The sequence below is a fragment of the Trachypithecus francoisi genome, unplaced genomic scaffold (genome assembly GCF_009764315.1).
Source record: "Trachypithecus francoisi isolate TF-2019V2 unplaced genomic scaffold, Tfra_2.0 Lachesis_group12, whole genome shotgun sequence".
NCBI lineage: Eukaryota > Metazoa > Chordata > Mammalia > Primates > Cercopithecidae > Trachypithecus > Trachypithecus francoisi.
Window position 1 is genome coordinate 96,917,368 of NW_022681457.1, and position 18,252 is coordinate 96,935,619.

General features: G+C 53.1%; 1 protein-coding gene across 4 annotated transcripts; it reads right to left on the reverse strand.

Annotated features, from left to right (window-relative positions):
* Positions 1 to 934: 934 nt before the first annotated feature.
* On the reverse strand, positions 935 to 16,812 carry THEMIS2 (thymocyte selection associated family member 2). Of its 4 annotated transcripts, none has more exons than XM_033227548.1 (6): positions 16,657 to 16,812; positions 12,670 to 12,810; positions 7,873 to 8,283; positions 4,553 to 5,628; positions 2,162 to 2,318; positions 935 to 1,746 (listed from the first exon to the last, which is right to left on the reverse strand). In XM_033227548.1, exons 1-6 carry the CDS (start codon positions 16,748 to 16,750, stop codon positions 1,691 to 1,693), a joined length of 1,935 nt encoding a protein of 644 aa, XP_033083439.1. In that variant the 5' UTR covers positions 16,751 to 16,812; the 3' UTR covers positions 935 to 1,690. The 4 variants fall into 4 exon arrangements, 2 of the variants coding, with proteins under 2 accessions (XP_033083439.1, XP_033083440.1); XR_004441005.1 differs by having other exon boundaries at positions 1,704 to 1,746; positions 2,162 to 2,861; XM_033227549.1 differs by having other exon boundaries at positions 1,728 to 1,869.
* Positions 16,813 to 18,252: the final 1,440 nt, after the last annotated feature.

Consider the following 18,252-nt stretch of genomic DNA (forward strand, 5'->3'; position numbering starts at 1 on the left):
CCCTGGGGACTGGCCCCGCAGCCTGTAGGAGCCACTCAGTAGTCACCTGGAGAACTCCACGCTGGAGTATGGAGGCCCGGAGGCCTAGAAAGTGCAGTGAGTCCAGACAGCTCAGGGAGATGTTACGCAAAGGAAGGACACACCCAGGGGCAATTCCCTAGAAACCAGGAAGTGGGCACCTCACCCTCTTTAAGTTCCCATCTCAGCTGGAGTCTCTGATCACCTCTTTGTCTCCTGTCTTTGCTGTCTGCGACTGCATCATCCATAAACCAAAGTCCCACCACTTAAAAGGAAATGTGGCCTGTGGTCTCGTCTCACTGAACAGGCCTTGACTGCCTCTGAAAACTGAGTTAGTCTCTACATGGACAAAGGATTGTATTATCTCCACTAAAGAAAAGGAGGCCAGTCAACCAGTCACTAGACTCTATCTCCACAGTCTAGGGATATGGTATATTTTTAACACTGGGATGTATTCTATGACTAGGAAACATTGTGGAGGGGTGGAAAGAGTATAGACTTTAGAAGCAGGACAGCTACACAATCTTGCTCGATAATGATACATGTTTGTTGAATGTTTACTATGTGCCAGGCACTGTACTAAATGCTTTACAAAGATTATCTCATTTGATCCTTAAAACAGTCAGTCTTCTGAGGTAGTAACTATAGTTTCATTTGACATGTCAAAAAACTGAAACTTAGGTTAAAATAACTCAGCCCCGGCTGGTACATAGCAAGCTGGGATCCTAACCCAGTCTCATACTTTCCAAGTCCTCACCCTTAACTACAACTAGGGTCAGCGTCCTAAGGTACTCGACCACGCAGCCTGTTCCCTAATCTTCAAAATCAGGCCATTCTAGAAAGTTGAGGATTTGGATATGATTGGTAAGTGCCTGGCACGCAGTTGGAACTTAATAAATGATACCCTTCTCATTCGTATAGAAGCTCAGGTGTCATTTTTATTCTATAGTTTTAAAATGAAATAATCTTGGATAGTCACTTACAACTTGGACGACTTTAACCACCTGATGAAACCTGCCAGTTTTCTGTAGCCTCAGGTCTGCATAAAGTTCTTCTTAAATTGGCTCCTCTCACCACCAGCTTTGGGGGCCCAGGGTCCTAAGATTGTGCTCTTGAAGCCAAGTTCTCACATTAATCCATATGACCCCTGTTTACCACGTGCAGATCTATCAGGCTAGGTGCTACAGAGATGAGGAAGACAGTCCAGGCCTCCCGGGGGCTTAGAGCTTGGGGGTGAAAGTGGGGGTGGCAGATGTTAACAAAATCTCCCACGCAGTGTGATCAGGATGGAATCCCTTTCACTGAGAGGCATTGGCACGGAGCTGCTATCACCAAGGTTGATGGCCTTGGATTCCCCTCTGCACCCACCGGTGGGACAGCTGGGGTTGCAGGATTGAGAGGAACCCTGCCGGCTGCTCTGCATCCCAAGGCTCTGAGACTGAGGGAGTCACGTGGGAGATGTTAGGTCCAAACCAGCCCGCCCTAAGTAGCAAGAATCTAGAACCTGAAGGAAGCTGGTGCAGTGTCCATCAAATCAGTTTCCACAAAGCTACTCCCCGTCTGCAGCTCAGTTTTTGTGAGACCTTGCCCAAGGTCTTTTAGAGGCTTAAAACGGTTGGCTGGCGTCGGATTCCCTGAGAAGCAGCAGTTAGGAAGCATGGTCCTCCAGCACTTATATGGTTTTCTGAAAGTGCTCAAGTATTTCTTCATAATCATGCTTATCATCATCTGCAAAAGAGTCCGAGTCAATGAGGATCTTTAGCATTAGGCAAGTTCCTTCCCTTCTGTAGGGCAGTTTCCTCACCTGTTCAGGGTAAGAGTTGGCCTGAATGCTCTGCAGTCTTTGCTAGCCTAGAAACCACAATTTGTTCTGTCTCAATACTTTGCAACCCTTTCATTTTCCTGTATGCTGCAGGGAGGGTAGTATGTTGGGGACTGAACTCATTTTCTTTGCCAAAGCCCTAGAGCCCATGGAAAAGACAGTAGGAACCTTTCTACCCGAGCCCACCCCATAGAGGCCTGCCCCTCAAACTGGGACCATAGAAGGGTCTGTCCCCGGGCAGGGCCATCAGAGGTAAAGGAAGCAGCAAGGTAGGGAGGGGAAACACCAGGACAAGGGTGAGCAGTGCCCACAGGGACTCACCTGGATCCTGCCTTTGGGGCTTAGCAGGCCTGTGGCCCTTCCTGTGGGCAGGAATCTTGCTGTACATCCTGGAGCCATCCTTGGTGAACTCTGGCAAGGTCTTCGCCTTGGGTTTGGGCAGCAGAGTGTGTTGCTGCAATCCTAAGATTTGAGAAGACTTTGGGGGAAAAAGCAGAAATCAGCAGGGTCTCAAGAAATGGGGAAGCAGAGTCCATGAAAAACGGTCATTTACGTTAAATTAAGTGTCACTTCCTCTGCTTATCTACTTCCTTTTCAGGCTATGACCTCTCAAGACCCTGGTGTTTTTGCTACACGCATATGAAATATTCTCTGGCAAAGGGGAAAGGGATCAGGGTAGAAAATGAGGATAGGGTTGGGGGCTGGGATTCCCCACTTAGGAATTCGGTCATTGTCCTTTAATTCTCTTGCTGAAGGGTAAGAAAGCAAAGTGGGGATACCTGAAGAAAGCAGCCGCAAAGCCTCATGACGGTGCCTGAGCTGAGGAGGCCCAGAAGGAAGGGGACTTCCACTGCGCTCCCCCATGTGCCAGATGCTGCGTGACGTCTGCCCTTTCATCCTCAAGTCACCCTCTGAATGGTTTCAATTCCCAGTTTATGTAGGAGAGAAAGTGTGCCTTGTCAAAGGTCACACGGGGATCCACAGCAGGGCCAAGGTTTGGACTCAGGGCCACGCCTGTGACCTGTAAAGGCAGCGGTCTTGGCGCCACACCATGCTTTACAGAGCATGTGGCACAGCTCCCTGATCAGCACCAAGATTTTGACACACAGAGGGGAAAAGCTGTTCCAGGGTGACAGCAGTGACCGGGCCCAGAGTCCTCCATCGGGAGCCAAGACACGGGCTGAGGTCTGTCAGTTTTGGAAAGTACCCTTTTCAGCACTGGCACAAGGCCTGTGTTTCGGATGTCTCAGTCCAGCCATTGTCAGAAAATGACTTCCCATGCTCACCCCACAGATAAAAGCCTCTTCTGGGGCTGAGACCACTCAGGAGTCATCTTGTAACTTCCACTGCCACCTGCTGCCTACCACACATGACTAAATACAGTCACCGAAGATCCCAAAACAAGAGCTGGTGATAGTAAAGGATGTTTGATCTGTCTCATCCCCTCCCGTTCTCAGCAGACCACAGTAGTTAGAAGCTCAGGCTGTGTGGTCAGACCCAACTGCAAGTCCTGGCCCTGCCACTTGCTGGCTGTGTGATTTCAGGTAAATACTTTACCTCTCTGTGCCTCTCACCTTCTCAACTGTGAAGCAAGACACCGGTGTGTAACTCAGAAGCACTGTGAGAATTGGTTGGGACAAAGCGTATCAGGGGCCTGCCACAGAGTAAGCAAGTCACAGAAAGCAGCTAGCACAACAGCAGCTGCAGAGGATATCTATCACAGGTCTACTGGTGAGAAAAAGGATGCTCGGAGGAGCACCCAGCACAGGCGCAGAGTAAGTGAACCGGAATATAAACTTAAGTCTTTCTGACCCCATGCCTGGCTCTTTCCCGCTCATCTGTGATTCTCTTTGGCCCCGTTCAGCAGGTACTCTCTGGCCTTGAAGCAGGTAAGGTCCCTGCCCCACAGAACTCTTTCCAGTCAGAGACTCAGGTAGGACTCACTAAAAATGTCCTGAGCTACATAGAGTGTGCAGTGGGAGTACAGAAGAGGAGGCAGGACCACCACTGCTGAGTGGGAAATCGAGTCCTGCCTTGCCTGTGAGCCTGAAGGAGGAAGAACACTGCTGGCAGAAGGCCCGGGTGTAGGGCTGTGAAGCAGGAGTCCCAGTGCCATGAGGGAGCTGTGGGCACTTCTCTCGCTGGAGCGTGGACAGCAGAGGGAGTGGAGGAAGATGGGTCAGGGGCAATGCGACAAGTCAGCTTATAAAGGACCCTGGATGCCATGTTAAGGGGTTTGCATCATCCCACGATGATGGGCAGCCACAGAAGATTCCAGAAGATGGAGCTGTGGCCCATCAGTGACTAAGAAAGGAGTTAGGAGGCCTTTCTGACAGCTTTAAGAAGCTGCTGAAGCAGTTTAGGAGAAAAATGATGAGGCTCGAACTAGGAAGTGAAGGTAGCAGTAATGGAGAGAGGAAAGCACCGTGAACTTGGAATTGGACTGTCCGTGGCCAAGTTCAGTCCTCCCACTTATTAACAGGGACCCTGGTCGAGTCTCAGGGTCTCTGAGTCCTTGTTTTCTCAATCGTAAGATACTGATAATCATGCCAACCTCGGGATTAATTGTGAGGTGGAATGAGAATAATGGGTGCAAAGTGTGCAAGTTTATAAACTACAAGTTTACACATTTGCAAGAGAAACATGACAGATGTGACAAAGCAGTGATCCCAATAGGTGACCCCTCCCTGCCCTCTGGGATTATACTGGTACCTTGATGCCTCCTTCCTGGGTGCTGTGTCTCCTCTGCTTGCTGAGGCCCTGACTTTTAGGGGGCCTGGGTGGGGGGGCTTGGATCTCACAGGCTGGTAACTTCCGAAGACGATAATAGAAGGTGTCTGTCAGCTCCTCCACTGTGGCTATGGGGAGAGACCCCCCTGGCCAGTCTGGCTGCCCCTTGGCCTCCACGACAGTCAGGTCCAGCCACCGGGGAGGGATCTCAAAGCACATCCCAGGCTCAGAGTCCAGGCTCACCACCAAGAATGGCTCTGTGATCTTCTCCTCCAGCCGCAGGCCCAGGAGGGAGGTCAGAGGGTCAGTGGGATGGCTACTGTCCTTGGCTACCACCTTGACCTCACAAGGCAGTGAGAACTGGGCAGTCAGATCCGCCAGGCTGTAGCGCCGACTGTCACTCATCTCCTCCACGAAGCTGCCAGGGAAGTGGAGGGGCAGCAGGACCCGCTCTGGGCTCTCTGCCTCCTCTTCACACTCTTCCTCCTCATCCTCCCCAGCCTGGTCACTCAGCCGCTGGCAAACCAAGACGTCCATGTCATTGCCCTGGGCCCCATGGGCCTGGCCAGGCCCCAGCACCTCCAGCCGGTCACCCACAGCCAGGGACGTGAACTCAGGATTCTCCTCCCTCTCACCCTCACAGTCCTTAGTGGCCACCACCCGGAGTGGCCAGCCTGGCTGGAAAGCACCTAGGAGGTCATAGGCCGTGGGGAACTCCCTTGGCCGCCGCCGCAGCTTGCCCTGGTAGGCCCCTGACACCAGGAAGTGCCTGGGCACCTTGCGGCCCTTGCTTGAGGCCAGGACCCGCCAGGGTGGTGAAGCTAGGCCATAGATGCAAAGCTTCTGGCCTTTCTGCAAGGAGCCCAGCCACGGGCTGAGGAAGATGGGACGGCGCTCAGGAACCTCCAGGATCTCCGTGGACAGGGGGAAAGGGCCTTGCTGGGCCAGGACCTCGCTCAGCAGCAGCGGTTTGATGAAGTGGACGTGCTGGGAGGAGGCGGTGACGTCCTCCACGTCGACCTCCAGGGTGGAAGGGATCTTGACAATGGTCCTGCGCACTGTGGAGAGGGGCAACTCAGTGGCACTGCATGCCACCCCAGGAGTGGCCCCCACCCCAGGCATAGAGCATCGGCTGGGCCGGCTGGCCCCCTTCCCACTGCCGTCTTTTCTTTCTTTTTATTTATTTATTTATTTTATTTATTTATTTATTTATTTATTTTTGAGATGGAGTTTCGCTCGATATGGAGTTTCACTCGTTGCACGGGCTGGAGTGCGATGGCACGATCTCGGCTCACTGCAACCTCCGCCTCCCAGATTCAAGCAATTCTCCCACCTCAGCCTCCCGAGTAGCTGGGATTACAGGCGCCCACCACCATGCCCAGCTAATTTTTGTAGTTTTAGCAGAGATGGGGTTTCACCATGTTGGCCAGGTTGGTCTCGATCTCCTGTCTTCAGGTGATCCTCCCGCCTCAGCCTCCCAAAGTGTTGGGATTACAGGCGTGAGCCACCATGCCTGGTCCCCACTGCCATCTTTTATTTCCAATCAGAATCTTCCAATTTACGCCACATTCCCACACATGCTTTCCCTTCAACCTTCTTTTTTTTTTTTTTTTTGAGACGGAGTCTCGCTCTGTCGCCCGGGCTGGAGTGCAGTGATGCGATCTTGGCTCACTGCAAGCTCCACCCCCAGGGTTCACACCATTCTCCTGCTTCAGCCTCCTGAGTAGCTGGGACTACAGGTGCCCGCCACCACACCCAGCTAACTTTTTTGTGTTTTTAGTAGAGATGGGATTTCACCATGTTAGCCAGGATGGTCTCAATCTCCTGACCTCGTGATCTGCCCGCCTCGGCCTCCCAAAGTGCTCGGATTACAGGCGTGAGCCACCGCACCTGGCCCCATCCTTTCTTTAAAAATTATTATTTTTATTTTTTCTTCCTCCAAGTATTAAGAAAAAATAAAAACAAATTTTAAAATTATTATTTTTAGGCTGTGCTCGGTAGCTCACGCCTGTAATCCCGGCACTTTGGGAGGCTGAGGTGGGTGGATCACCTGAGGTCAGGAGTTCCAGACTAGCCTGGCCAATATGGCGAAACCCCGTCTCTACTAAAAATACAAAAGAATTATCCTGGCATGGTGGCAGGGAGGGAGGCTGAGGCAGCAGAATCGCTTGAACCCAGGAGATGGAGGTTGCAGTGAGCTGAGATCAACCATTGTACTCCAGCCTGAGTGACAGAGCAAGATTCTGCTTCAGAAAAAAAAGAAAGAGATGAGGTCTCACCCTGTTGCCCAGGCTGGAGTACAGCAGTGTGATCATAGCTCACCACAACCTTGAACTCTTGGGCTCAAGTGATCCTCTTGCCTCAGCCTCCCGAGTAGCTACTACTACAAGCACTATGCCTAGCTAATTTTTTAAAAAATTCTTTGTAGGCCGGGCGGGGCTCAAGCCTGTAACCCAGCACTTTGGAGGCGAGACGGGCGGATCACGAGGTCAGGAGATCGGACCATCCCGGCTAACACGGTGAAACCCCGTCTCTACTAAAAATACAAAACTAGCCGGGCGAGGTGGCCTCGCCTGAGTCCCAGCTACTCGGGAGGCTGAGGCAGGATATGGCGTAAACCCGGGAGGCGAGCTTGCAGTGGCTGAGATCTGGCCACTGCACTCCAGTCCGGGCGACAGAGCGAGACTCTCCTCAAAAAAAAAAAAAAAAAAAAAAAAAAATCTTTGTAGAGGGGGATCTGCTATGTTGCCTAGTCTGGTCTGGAACACCTGAGATCAAGCGATCCTCCAAAGTGCTGGTATTACATGCGTGAGCCACTGCGCCTGGCCCAGCAGAGATAATTTGAGCATCAATAAGAATAACTGGCCAGGCACAGTGGCTTACACCTGTAATCCCAGCACTTTGGGAGGCCAAGGCGGGTGGATCACCTGAGGTCAGGGGTTCGAGACCAGCTAACATGGTGACACTCCGTTTCTACTAAAAATACAAAAAATTAGCTGGGTGTGGTGGCGCATGCCTGTAAATCCCAGCTACTCAGGAGGCTGAGTCAGGAGAATCACTTGAACCGGGGAGGCGAAGGTTGCGGTGAGCCGAGATCGCACCATTGCACTCCAGCTTGGGCAACAAGAACGAAACTCCATCTCAAAAAAAAAGAATAAGTTCAGTGTAATACAGAGGAAGCAACCTGAATTTCCAGCTGATCCTCAGGGATGGGGTGGGGGTGTCTTCCATCAGAGCAGCTCCCGGGGGCACCCTTCTTTCTCTCCCCCAGCAGCCCCCATCCACCTGCCCAGGCAACTCACTGTGCATGATGGCTTGGATCTCATACTGGGGCCGCAGGATCAGGGAATGCCAGGGCAAGGTGGGGCAGGTGAGGACGAGGTCCTTCAAGGCTGGATCCTGCAGGACCTGGAGCAGAGTTCGAGGGGTACTGGGCTCCCATTTCTGGAAGGGCCCCTTCTGGGATAGGGGCAGGTGCAGGATGACCTGTTGACCCTCCACGCCCAGGACACAGCGGGCACAGCGGATCCCGAGGTGCATCACCACAGCCTCAAGCATGAGGAGCTGGTCCTTAGTCACCACCGTGCCCTCGGTGACAATCCTGTGGGTCGACATGAAGCAAGTGGGCAGCTGCTTGGAGCTCTGAGTTGTGGCAGAGACCAGCTCCTCCAGGGTTTCGTAGCTCTGTGGGGTGTTGAGGGGAGTGAAGTAGCCTGTGGGGGACAGCAGAGAGCAGGTGGGTCATTGTGGGGTGTCAGAGTGGGGCAGGTCCTTGCCAAGTCCGGACCCCAGTCTGGCCCTGCAGATGACCCAGCCAGAATCCCCCGGGAACAGGTGTCAATGAGGGATTTGCATCTGGACATCTGGGCTGCAAGGCTGAGGGACACAGGGCAAGAAAGTGGCGATGCATGAAGGGACAGGGAGAGACAGGAAGTAGGGACCGAGAGAGACTTGTCACCAGAGACACAGAGAATGAAAGAGGGACACATTCCCTGACAGACACACTAGACTTCCACACTCTCCTAGCTCCTGACCCCACGTGCCTCTAACTGCCATCTTAGCCTTTCCTCCAGAGGCCTCCCCATAGCTCCGATCTCACGCATCCAAAACCTACCATCCCTCTCTCCCAAACCAACATCCCAGGAGCTGCTGGCCAGAGCCATCTCAGACCACCCACTTTACCCCTGCATCCTGGCTGCCACTACTGACTGCCCAACTGCCCCCTCACCCCCTTCCTCCAGCCCCCACCCATTCCACCACCAGCTGGCCTAAATACCTCGCTTCCAGACATGATACCTCTTTGGGGAAGCAGATTTTTCCTGCCCCAAACCCACAACCTGAAGCTAATCGAGGAAACACCGCACAAGCCAGGACTGAGGGATATTCTACACAAGTACTGCTCTAGATGCTTCAAAATGTCAACATCAAGACAAAGGCAGAGGAACTGCTCCAGTCTGAAGGAGAATGAAGAAACAGGACAATTGAATATGATGTGTGATCTAGGACTAGACTGTGGATTGAGGGGAAAAACTGCTATAAAGCATATTATGAAGATAGTTGCTGGAATTCAAATATAGACTGTGGATTAGGCAGTAGTACTGTACCAAAATTAAATTTCCTGAATTTGATCATTGAACCATGTGAATGAATGTCCTTGTTTTGGGGAGATACTATAATATTTAGGGGTAATATATAGATGTAAAAGGGATCATGTCTGCAATTTACTCTTAAATGGTTCAGAAAAAACATATCCATATATACACATATAGTAATACATTCATATGTGTGGGTGTATGTGTGGAGGGAGAGAAACACACGTAACAAATGTTTAACACTTGAAGAAAAAAGGAAACCTGAGGCTGTTTTTGGCCAGGTCCACTGGCTCACACCTATGATCCCAACACGTTGGGAGGCTGAGGCAGGAGAACTGCTTGAACCCAGGAGTTCCAGACCAGCTTGGGCAATATGAGACCTCATCTCTACAAAAAATTTAAAAATTGGCCAGGCACGTTGGCTCACACCAGTAATCCCAGCACTTGGGAGGCTGAGGCGGGCAGATCGCTTGAGCTCAGGAGTTAGAGACCACCCTAGGGAATACGGTGAAACTGTCTCTACCAAAAATATGAAAAAAATGCCGGGCGCCGTGGCTCACACCTGTAATCCCAGCACCTTTTTTTTTTTTTTTTTTTGAGACAGCGTCTTGCTCCGTTGCCCAGGCTAGAGTGCAGTGGCATGATCTCGGCTCACTGCAAGTTCCACTTCCCGGGTTCACGCCATTCTCCTGCCTCAGCCTCCCAAGCAGCTGGGACCACAGGCGCCCGCCACCATGCCCGACCAATTTTGTGTATTTTTAGTAGAGACATCTCGATCTCCTGACCTCGTGATCTGCCCGTCTCGGCCTCCCAAAGTGCTGCAATTACAGGCGTGAGCCACCACGCCCGGCCTGTAATCCCAGCACTTTAGGAGGCCAAGGCAGGCGGATCACAAGGTCAGGAATTGAGACCAGCCTGGCCAATATGGTGAAACCCTGTCTCTACTCTAAAAATACAAAACAATGAGCTGGGTGTGGTGGCGCATGCCTGTAATCCCAGCTACTCGGGAGGCTGAGGCAGCAGAATTGCTTGAACCTGGAAGGTGGAGGTTGCAGTGAGCCGAGATCATGCCACTGCACTCCAGGCTGGGTGACACAGCGAGACTCCATCTCAAAAAAAACCACAAACAACAACAACAACAAAATGAGCTGGGCATGGTGGCACAGACCTGTAGTCCCAGCTACTTGGGAAGCTGAGGCAGGAGGATTGCTTGAGCCCAGGAGATGGAGGTTGCAGTGAGCTGAGATCATGCCACTGCACTCCAGCCTGAGCAACAGAGCAAGTCTCAAAAAAATAAAAATACAAACAAAAAATTGGCTGAGCGTGGTGGCCCAGGCCTATAATCCCAGCTACTCAGGAAGCTGAAGTGGGAGGATCGCTTGAGCCAGGGAGGCAGAGGTTGTAGTGAGCCATGATTGCACCACTGCACTCCAGCCTAGGCGACAGAACAAGACTCTGTCTCAAAAAAAAATAAAAATAAAAAATTGGCTGAGCATGGTGGCCCACACCTGAAATCCCAGCTACTCAAGAGGCTGAGGTGGGAGGTTTGCTGGAGCCGGGGAGGCGGAGCTTGCAGTGAGCCGTGATTGCACCACTGCACTCCAGCCTAGGTGACAGACCAAGACTCTGTCTCAAAAAAAAAATTAATGAATCTGGATAAAGGATGTACAGGAGTTCTAGCAAATTCTGGTTCTATAAGTTTAAAAGTATTTCAAAAGAAAAAGAAAAAACTCAAAATATAAAGCACATCACTTCCATATTAAAAACATCATTGGGGCCGGACATGGTGACTCACACCTGTAATCCCAACACTTTGGGAGGTCGAGGCAGGAGGATCGCATGAACCCAAGAGTTTGAGACCAGGCTGGAGAACATAGCAAGACCCTGTCTCTACTAAAAACAAGAAATGAAGAAACCTCATTGGCTCTTCAGTGCCTTCAAAATAAAGAACAGTGTCAGCACACCACATAGCCCCCAGGTGGTGTGGCTCCTGCGGCTCCCCACACAACGTGCCCCTAACCCAGAAGCCACACTCTCCGGTGTTGGGCAGGCAGTCACATAACAGCCAGTCCTCAGAGTGTGCCTGCTTTGTAGGTGCCCCCCTCCCACTTTTTTTTTTTTTTTTTTGAGATGGAGTCTTGCCTTATTGCCCAGGCTGCAATCTCCACCTCCCAGGTTCAAGTGATTCTCGTGCCTCAGCCTCCTGAATAGCTGGGATTATAGGTGCCCCCCACCATACCTAGCTAATTTTTGTATTTTTAGCAGAGACGGAGTTTCACCATGTTGGCCGGGCTGGTCTTGAACTCCTGACCTCAGGTGATCCACCTGCCTCAGCCTCCCAAAGAGCTGGGATTACAGGCATGAGCCACCAGTCACCGCACCCAGCCTGTCCCAGGCCCCTTTCTAAGTGCTGCATACATATCGGCTCATTGCATCCTCATATCAAGCCTAATCACCCTCATTACAGAAGAGGAAACTGAGGCCCGGAGAGGTCCCAGGAACTTGCCTAGCTTGCCCAAGGCCACTGGGATTCAATTCCAGGCCGCTGGCTTCAGGGTCCATGCCATGGCCCACCACACTACTTGCCTCTTAAAATAATTGAGCTCTGGCCAGGCGCAGTGGCTCACGCCTATAACCCCAGCACTTTGGGAGGCTGAAACGGGCAGATCATGAGGTCAGGAGATCGAGACCGTCCTGGTTAACATGGTGAAACCCTGTCTCTACTAAAAATACAAAAAAAAAAAAAAAATTAGTTGGGCATCGTGGCAGGCGCCTGTAGTCCCAGCTACTCAGGAGGCTGATCCAGGAGAATGATGTCAACCCAGAAGGCGGAGCTTGCAGTGAGCCCAGATCACGCCACTGCATTCCAGCTTGGGTGACAGAGCGAGACTCTATCTCCAAAAAATAAAAATAAATAATAATAATTGAGCTCCTTGGGGTCTCCTGAGCACCAAATGTGCACGTGCTACTCCCTGTGGCTGGGATCTTTCTTCTGGTTCAGATGCCACCTCCTCCAGGAAGCCCTCACAGACCCTGAGGCAGGTTACTCTTGCTCAGAGCCCTCTCTAAAGCTTATGTCTCCTTTTACTGTTGCCCTCCTCTCACTGTCATCCCGGAAGCTCCCCACTGGAGAGGGTGGCATCTGGTTCATCCTGAGCCCCACACCCACAGTCCCCCACACAGAGCTTGGCACACATGGGTGTCTGCAAATGTTTGGGGAGTGAATGTGTGAATGAACACAGAGACAGGCACCTGGACAGAGCTTGGAACAGAGGCAGGTGTGACCAGAGACCGAGAGGGAGAGGGCGCAACCTCTCTGAGTCCAGGGCACTGCAGACCCTCTGAGGACATCCCCACCCTTGAGGCTGGGTTGTGGTGGATATGAGGGCCTTGGGAGCAAACCCAGAGGGGAAGGAGTGACTGCTGGACATGGCAAGCCCACGAGCAGCTGGCAGATGGGCCAGGAGGGTGCCGGGGCACGTGGGGAGGCAGAGGTGCCCACCTTACCCTCGAAGTTGCGGGGGAGCTCCATGGTCTGTCTGGTCCTCGGGTTCTCACAGACCACCTTCTGGAGGCAAACCTGGGTGACCTTGATCAGGTCCCCTGTGGAGAGGCAGCACTCATTCCCAGAGATCTCATAGATGGAGCCTGCGGAGACAGGGACTCTGTTTCCCCGCTGGACAAGGGCCAAGCGCTGGGCAGTCTGTGCCCCAGGGCCCAAGAAGCTCTGCTCTGCCATGCCTTTGCACACGGTGCCTGCTGCCTGGCATGCCCTGCTCTGTCATTCCTGCCTCATTCCCACAGGTTCAGTCATCCTCAGCTGTTCTTGCCCCTCCTAGCATCGGCACGCCCCACTGTGGCACATTTCTCTGGCCTTTTTCACCCCTGTGCCTCCTTCACTGAGTTCCCAGGCAGGGCTGATCCATCTCAACATCACTGCAGCCAGCACGGGGCTTGGCCTCTGAGTATGTGTTAAGTCCACAAATTGGTAAATAACCCAGCGAATCGCCCTCTCTGAGCCTGAGGGAGTTGGGATTCCCTTAGTGTATAGCTAAAAAATCAGGCTCAGAGAGGGGTCAGTGGCTCACTGGAGATCACCTGGACCCAGAGCCGGTACCCAGCCCTCCTAGCACCCTGGAAAATAGAGGGACACTGACAGAGTGAGGCCAGTGGGCAAAGGTCTGCTTTCCTGGTTTAAAGTGTGTAAGTGGTGTCGAGAACACAGAAGGTGCTCAATAAAGATCTCTCCTGGCCGGGCGCAGTGGCTCAAGCCTGTAATCCCAGCACTTTGGGAGGCCGAGACAGGTGGATCACGAGGTCAGGAGATCAAGACCATCCTGGCTAACACGGTGAAAACCCGTCTCTACTAAAAAATACAAAAAACTAGCCGGGCAAGGTGGCAGGTGCCTGTAGTCCCAGCTACTAGGGAGGCTGAGGCAGGAGAATGGCGTAAACCCGGGAGGCGGAGCTTGCAGTGAGCTGAGATCCGGCCACTGCACTCCAGCCTGGGCGATAGAGCGAGACTCCGTCTCAAAAAAAAAAAGATCTCTCCTGCGTACACAGAGTGCAGTCTCTCCGTCCAGCTAATGGAGGACAACAGACTACATGGCAGGACCTTGAGGCCACCTGACCCCAGCCCCACCCACAGGGCAGCCCCAACTTCAGTCCTGAGAAACTGATGAAAACCTCCCCACATACCCCCAGGAAAACACCCCCCTGGTCATAAATCACAGTCCGTTTACAATGTCAGGGCGTGGGCCTTCCAGACTGCTGAGAACAGCCATTGTGATGCTACAGACACCCGGCACCATGCCAGGGGCTACTGATGCGTCACTGTATTTAAGACCCATGACTGCTCTTGCGGAGACAGGCAGTTTCAATTTCCTACATAATGAAACAGCTGGCTGGGCGTGGTGGCTCACGCCTGTAATCCCAGCACTTTGGGAGGCCAAGGCGGGTAAATCACCTGAGATCAGGAGTTCGAGACCAGCCTGGCCAACATGGTGAAACCCCGTCTCTACTAAAAATACAAAAATTAGCCCGGCGTGGTGGCAGGTGCCTGTAATCCCAGCTACTCGGGAGGCTGAGGCAGGAGAACTGCTTGAACCCGGGAGACAGAGGTTGCAGTGAGCTGAAATCAGGCTACTGCACTCCAGCCTGGGTGACAGAGGGAGACTCCGTCTCAAAAAAGAAAAAGAAAAAGAAACAGCCTCGCAGAGGCTGAGTAGGTTGTACATGATGATCAGGTAATAGGAGGCAGAACTAGAAGTTATGGCTGGGTGTGGTGGCTCATGCTTGTAATCCCAACACTTTGGGAGGCTAAAGTGGGAGGACTGCTTGAGGACAGGAGCTCAAGACCAGCCTGGGCAACACAGGCCTCGTCCTTTTTTTTGAGACAGAGTCTCACTGTCGCCCAGACTGGCGTGCAGTGGTGCAATCACAGTTGATTGCAGCCTCAACCTCCTAGGCTCAGGCAGTCCTCCCACCTCAGCCTCCCGAGTAGCTGAGACGACAGGCATGCGCCATCACACCTGACTAATTTTTTTATTTTGTGTACAGACACAGTCTCACTTTGTTACCCAGGTTGGTCTTGAACCTCTGAGCTCAAGTGATCCTCCTGCCTCAGCCTTCCAAAGTCCTGGGATTACAGGCATGAGCCACCACACCCTGCAATTTTTTATTTTAAAATTTTTTGTAGATGTGGGGTCTCACCATGTTGCCAGGGCTGATCTCCAACTCCTAGGCTCAAGCAATCCTCCCACCTCGGCCTCCCGAAGTGTTGAGATTACAAGTATGAGCTATCACACACAACCTATGTTCTATTAAACAAAAAACAGGGCCTGATGTGGTGGCTCATGCCCATAATCCCAACAGTTTGGGAGGCCGAGGCAGGCAGATCACTTGAGTCCAGGGGTTTGAGACCAGCCTGGGCAACATGACAAAACCCTATCTTTACAAAAAATACAAAAATTAGCTGGACGTGGTGGTGCATGCCTGTGGTCCCAGCCTTTCAGGAAGCTGAGGTGGGAGGATTACTTGAGCCCAGGAGGTCGAGGCTGCAGTGAGCTGTATCGTGCCACTGCACTCCAGCCTGGGCAACAGAGCCAGACTCTGCCTCAAAAAAAAAAAAACCTAGGTTGAACCCAGGGTGTTTGCCTCCAGAGCCAGTGCTCCTAACCACGCAGCCAACCACATCCGAGTGCCCTCCCAGACACCTGCCCCAGTCGGCAAAGCCATCTGTCCTTTGCACTCACCCCACCCACACACCCACACCCTATCATGGCCTTCTCTAGTCATTATCACTCTGACTTCCACCACTTCCACCACCCCGCATCAGGCAGGATGAGGAAACAGGTGTTGTAACACCAGCAGGCAAGGGGTGCTGGGAGGATGGAGACACTTGGTCCTGGGCTTGGGGAAGAGCAAACAGATCTCAGGTGCCTGCCTGCAAAAAGCCTCTGGAGGTAGAGTCAGAATTTGAACCCAGATCTGCCAGATTCCCAAGAGGACCTGGAGAGACCCACTGCGAGGTGGTGGCCCCCTGTGGGACCCTCCATGTGGGACTTCCTTGGTCTAGGACCCCACTTGGGACTGCAAACACTCTGCTGGAAGCTGCTGAGACAGAGCGTTTTCCTGCAGCCAGGGAACAGGATGAGGCCTCAAGCCTCAGTTTGCTCTCTAAGGAAGGAACCCGCACCCCCACACAGCATCTCTCACCTCCACCTCCATCTCCCCTACTCGATGGCCCACGGGTCCTCCCTCCCCACAGAACGGCCCTGGCCACCCATCCACTGTGCTGTCCTCCCCTGACTTCCACTGTCTGTTAGTGCCTCACCTCTTGCTCCTTCAGGCAGTAAGTAGTGACTGTGCGCCTCCTGCGTGCCCATCCCTGTGAACCAGGGCGCTGCGGGCAGGCAGCAGATGTACGGGGGCATGCAAGTAGAGCCGGGAAGGCTTCCGGCAGGAAGGGCCATTTAAGCTGAGAACTGAAGAGGTGATCAAACCAAGTACTGCCCATGGTCAAACAGAGGGCCAAGGTGGACGCAGGGACTGAAGGAAGGCAGTGTAAAGGAGGGCCAGGGGGAGGAGTGGGAGGCCACAGACGGGAAGACTGACCCTGCACTTCAGAATCAAGACGCAGCCACGACCACCAGCGCCGACCACCAGCGCCCTAATGTTGCGTCTCGGCGGTCGGAGCTCCGTCCCATGCGCACCGCGGGGCCACCTCGGAGTGGCCCGGCTGCATCCACTTCCCGCGCCTGAACCCACTAACTTTTCACCACCCTGCGGGGCAGGTCAGCGGTCCCTATTCCACGAAAGCAAAAGCCGAGGTTCTGAGAGGTTGAGGGCGGCCCCAAATCACACAGCTTGGCCAGTGGCAGCGTCGGGATTTGAACCCGGGGGCAGTTTTCCCGGATTGCTAACGCCTTCTCGAGGTCTCTGCCCCCGCCCCACACCGAGGGAGTGTTCGGAGGGGTTCCAGCCCCCGCTCACCCTCGAAGTAGACCCCCGAGCAGACCCGCAGCACGCGCGGGAGGGTCTTGGGGTCCAGGGCGCGCACGAAGTCCTGCAGCGGCACCGGCTCCATAGTCACCACGACTCTCTGGGCGCAGACTGAGGGGCTGGCGAGCGATCCCCGGGAGCCCCGCAGCCCCGCCCCACCGACGCCCCGCCCCGCAAGCCGAAGCCCCGCCCCGCAAGCCGCGGGAGCCCTGCAGCTCTGCCCCGCCGAAGCCCCGCCCTGCCCCTGCAGTACCCTATGGGGGAGGGGCGATGATGAAGATGAAGAAGTCCCAGACGCCCCCTCAGCAATGCTCCCAGTTAGAAAAATGGGACACGGCCCGACTTGTTCTGCGTCTCATAGGAGGGACATGCCCCTGCCCTTTGGGTTTGAGGAGGGAGATGTAGTGTCAGAGCTCCCGAATGTCCCTCCAGGACACTCCATGGTCCTCTATCAGAAACCTCCTGGTGAAGCGGAACTCATTACCTCTCTAGAACTCCCAAACTCTTTCGATAATTATTGCCCACGAATTCGTGGACTCAAGTGATCCTCGCACCTTGGCCTCCCAAAGTGCTGGGATCACAGGTGTGAGCCACTGCGCCGGGCCTCGCCAATTGTAGTTAAAAATTCTTCCTAAGGCTAAAGAGGAATCTGCTTAGGAGCCGGACCAACCACTTATCCTGACCCCACAGGCTCGGGATAAGCCTTTTCCATTTCCCTGTCCCTCAGGAGTCAGACTAACATAGGTTCAAATCCCAGGTCTCCTCTTGCTTGTTATATGACGTTAGGCAAATCACTTTGATTGTCTGAACCTCAGTTTCCTACTCTCTCAAACAGAGAGAAGAGGGCCAGGTGTGGTGGCTCACACCTATAATCCCAACACTTTGGGATGCCAAGGCGGGTGGATCACCTGAGGTCAGGAGTTTGAGACCAGCCTGGCTAACACGGTGAAATGCCGTTTCTACGAAAAATACAAAAAACTAGCCAGGCGTGGTGGCACACAACTCTAATCCCAGCTACTCGGGAGGCTGAGGCAGGAGAATCGTTTGAACCTGGGAGGCGGAGGTTGCAGTGAGCCAAGATTGTAACATTGCACCCTAGCGGGCAACAAGAGCTAAACTCCGTCTCAAAAAAACAAAAACAAAAACAAAAAAACAGGGAGAAAAGGCTGGGTGTGGTGGTTCACGCCTGTAATCCCAGCACTTTGGGAGACCGAGATAGGAGGATCACTGGAGACCAGGAGTCCCAGACCACCCTGGGCAACCTAGCAAGAGCCTGTCTCTTAAAAAATAAAATAAAATAAGGTCAGTCACGGTGGCTCACGCCTATAATCCCAACACTTTGGGAGAGTGAGGTGGGCAGATCTCTTGAGGTCAGGAGTTCAAGACCAGCCTGGCCAATATGGCAAAACCCTGTCTCTACTAAAAATACAAAGAGTTACTGGGCACGATGGCTCATGCCTGTAATCCCAGCACTTTGGGAGGCCGAGGCAGGCAGATCATCTGAGGTCGGGAGTTCTAGACCAGCCTGACCAACAGGGAGAAACCCTGTCTCTACTAAAAATACAAAAGTAGCCGGGGGTGGTGGCA

Bases quoted from the DNA above. Each gene is read 5' to 3' on its own strand.
- THEMIS2 (XM_033227548.1), bottom strand. From the start codon at position 16,750: ATGGAGCCGGTGCCGCTGCAGGACTTCGTGCGCGCCCTGGACCCCAAG. The intron at 5,629-7,872 runs GTGAGTTGCCTG...CCCTCTCCACAG, and splicing joins GATCCAAGCCATCATGCACA to TGCGCAGGACCATTGTCAAG. The intron at 1,747-2,161 runs GTGAGTCCCTGT...ACTCTTTTGCAG, and splicing joins GCCCCAAAGGCAGGATCCAG to ATGATGATAAGCATGATTAT.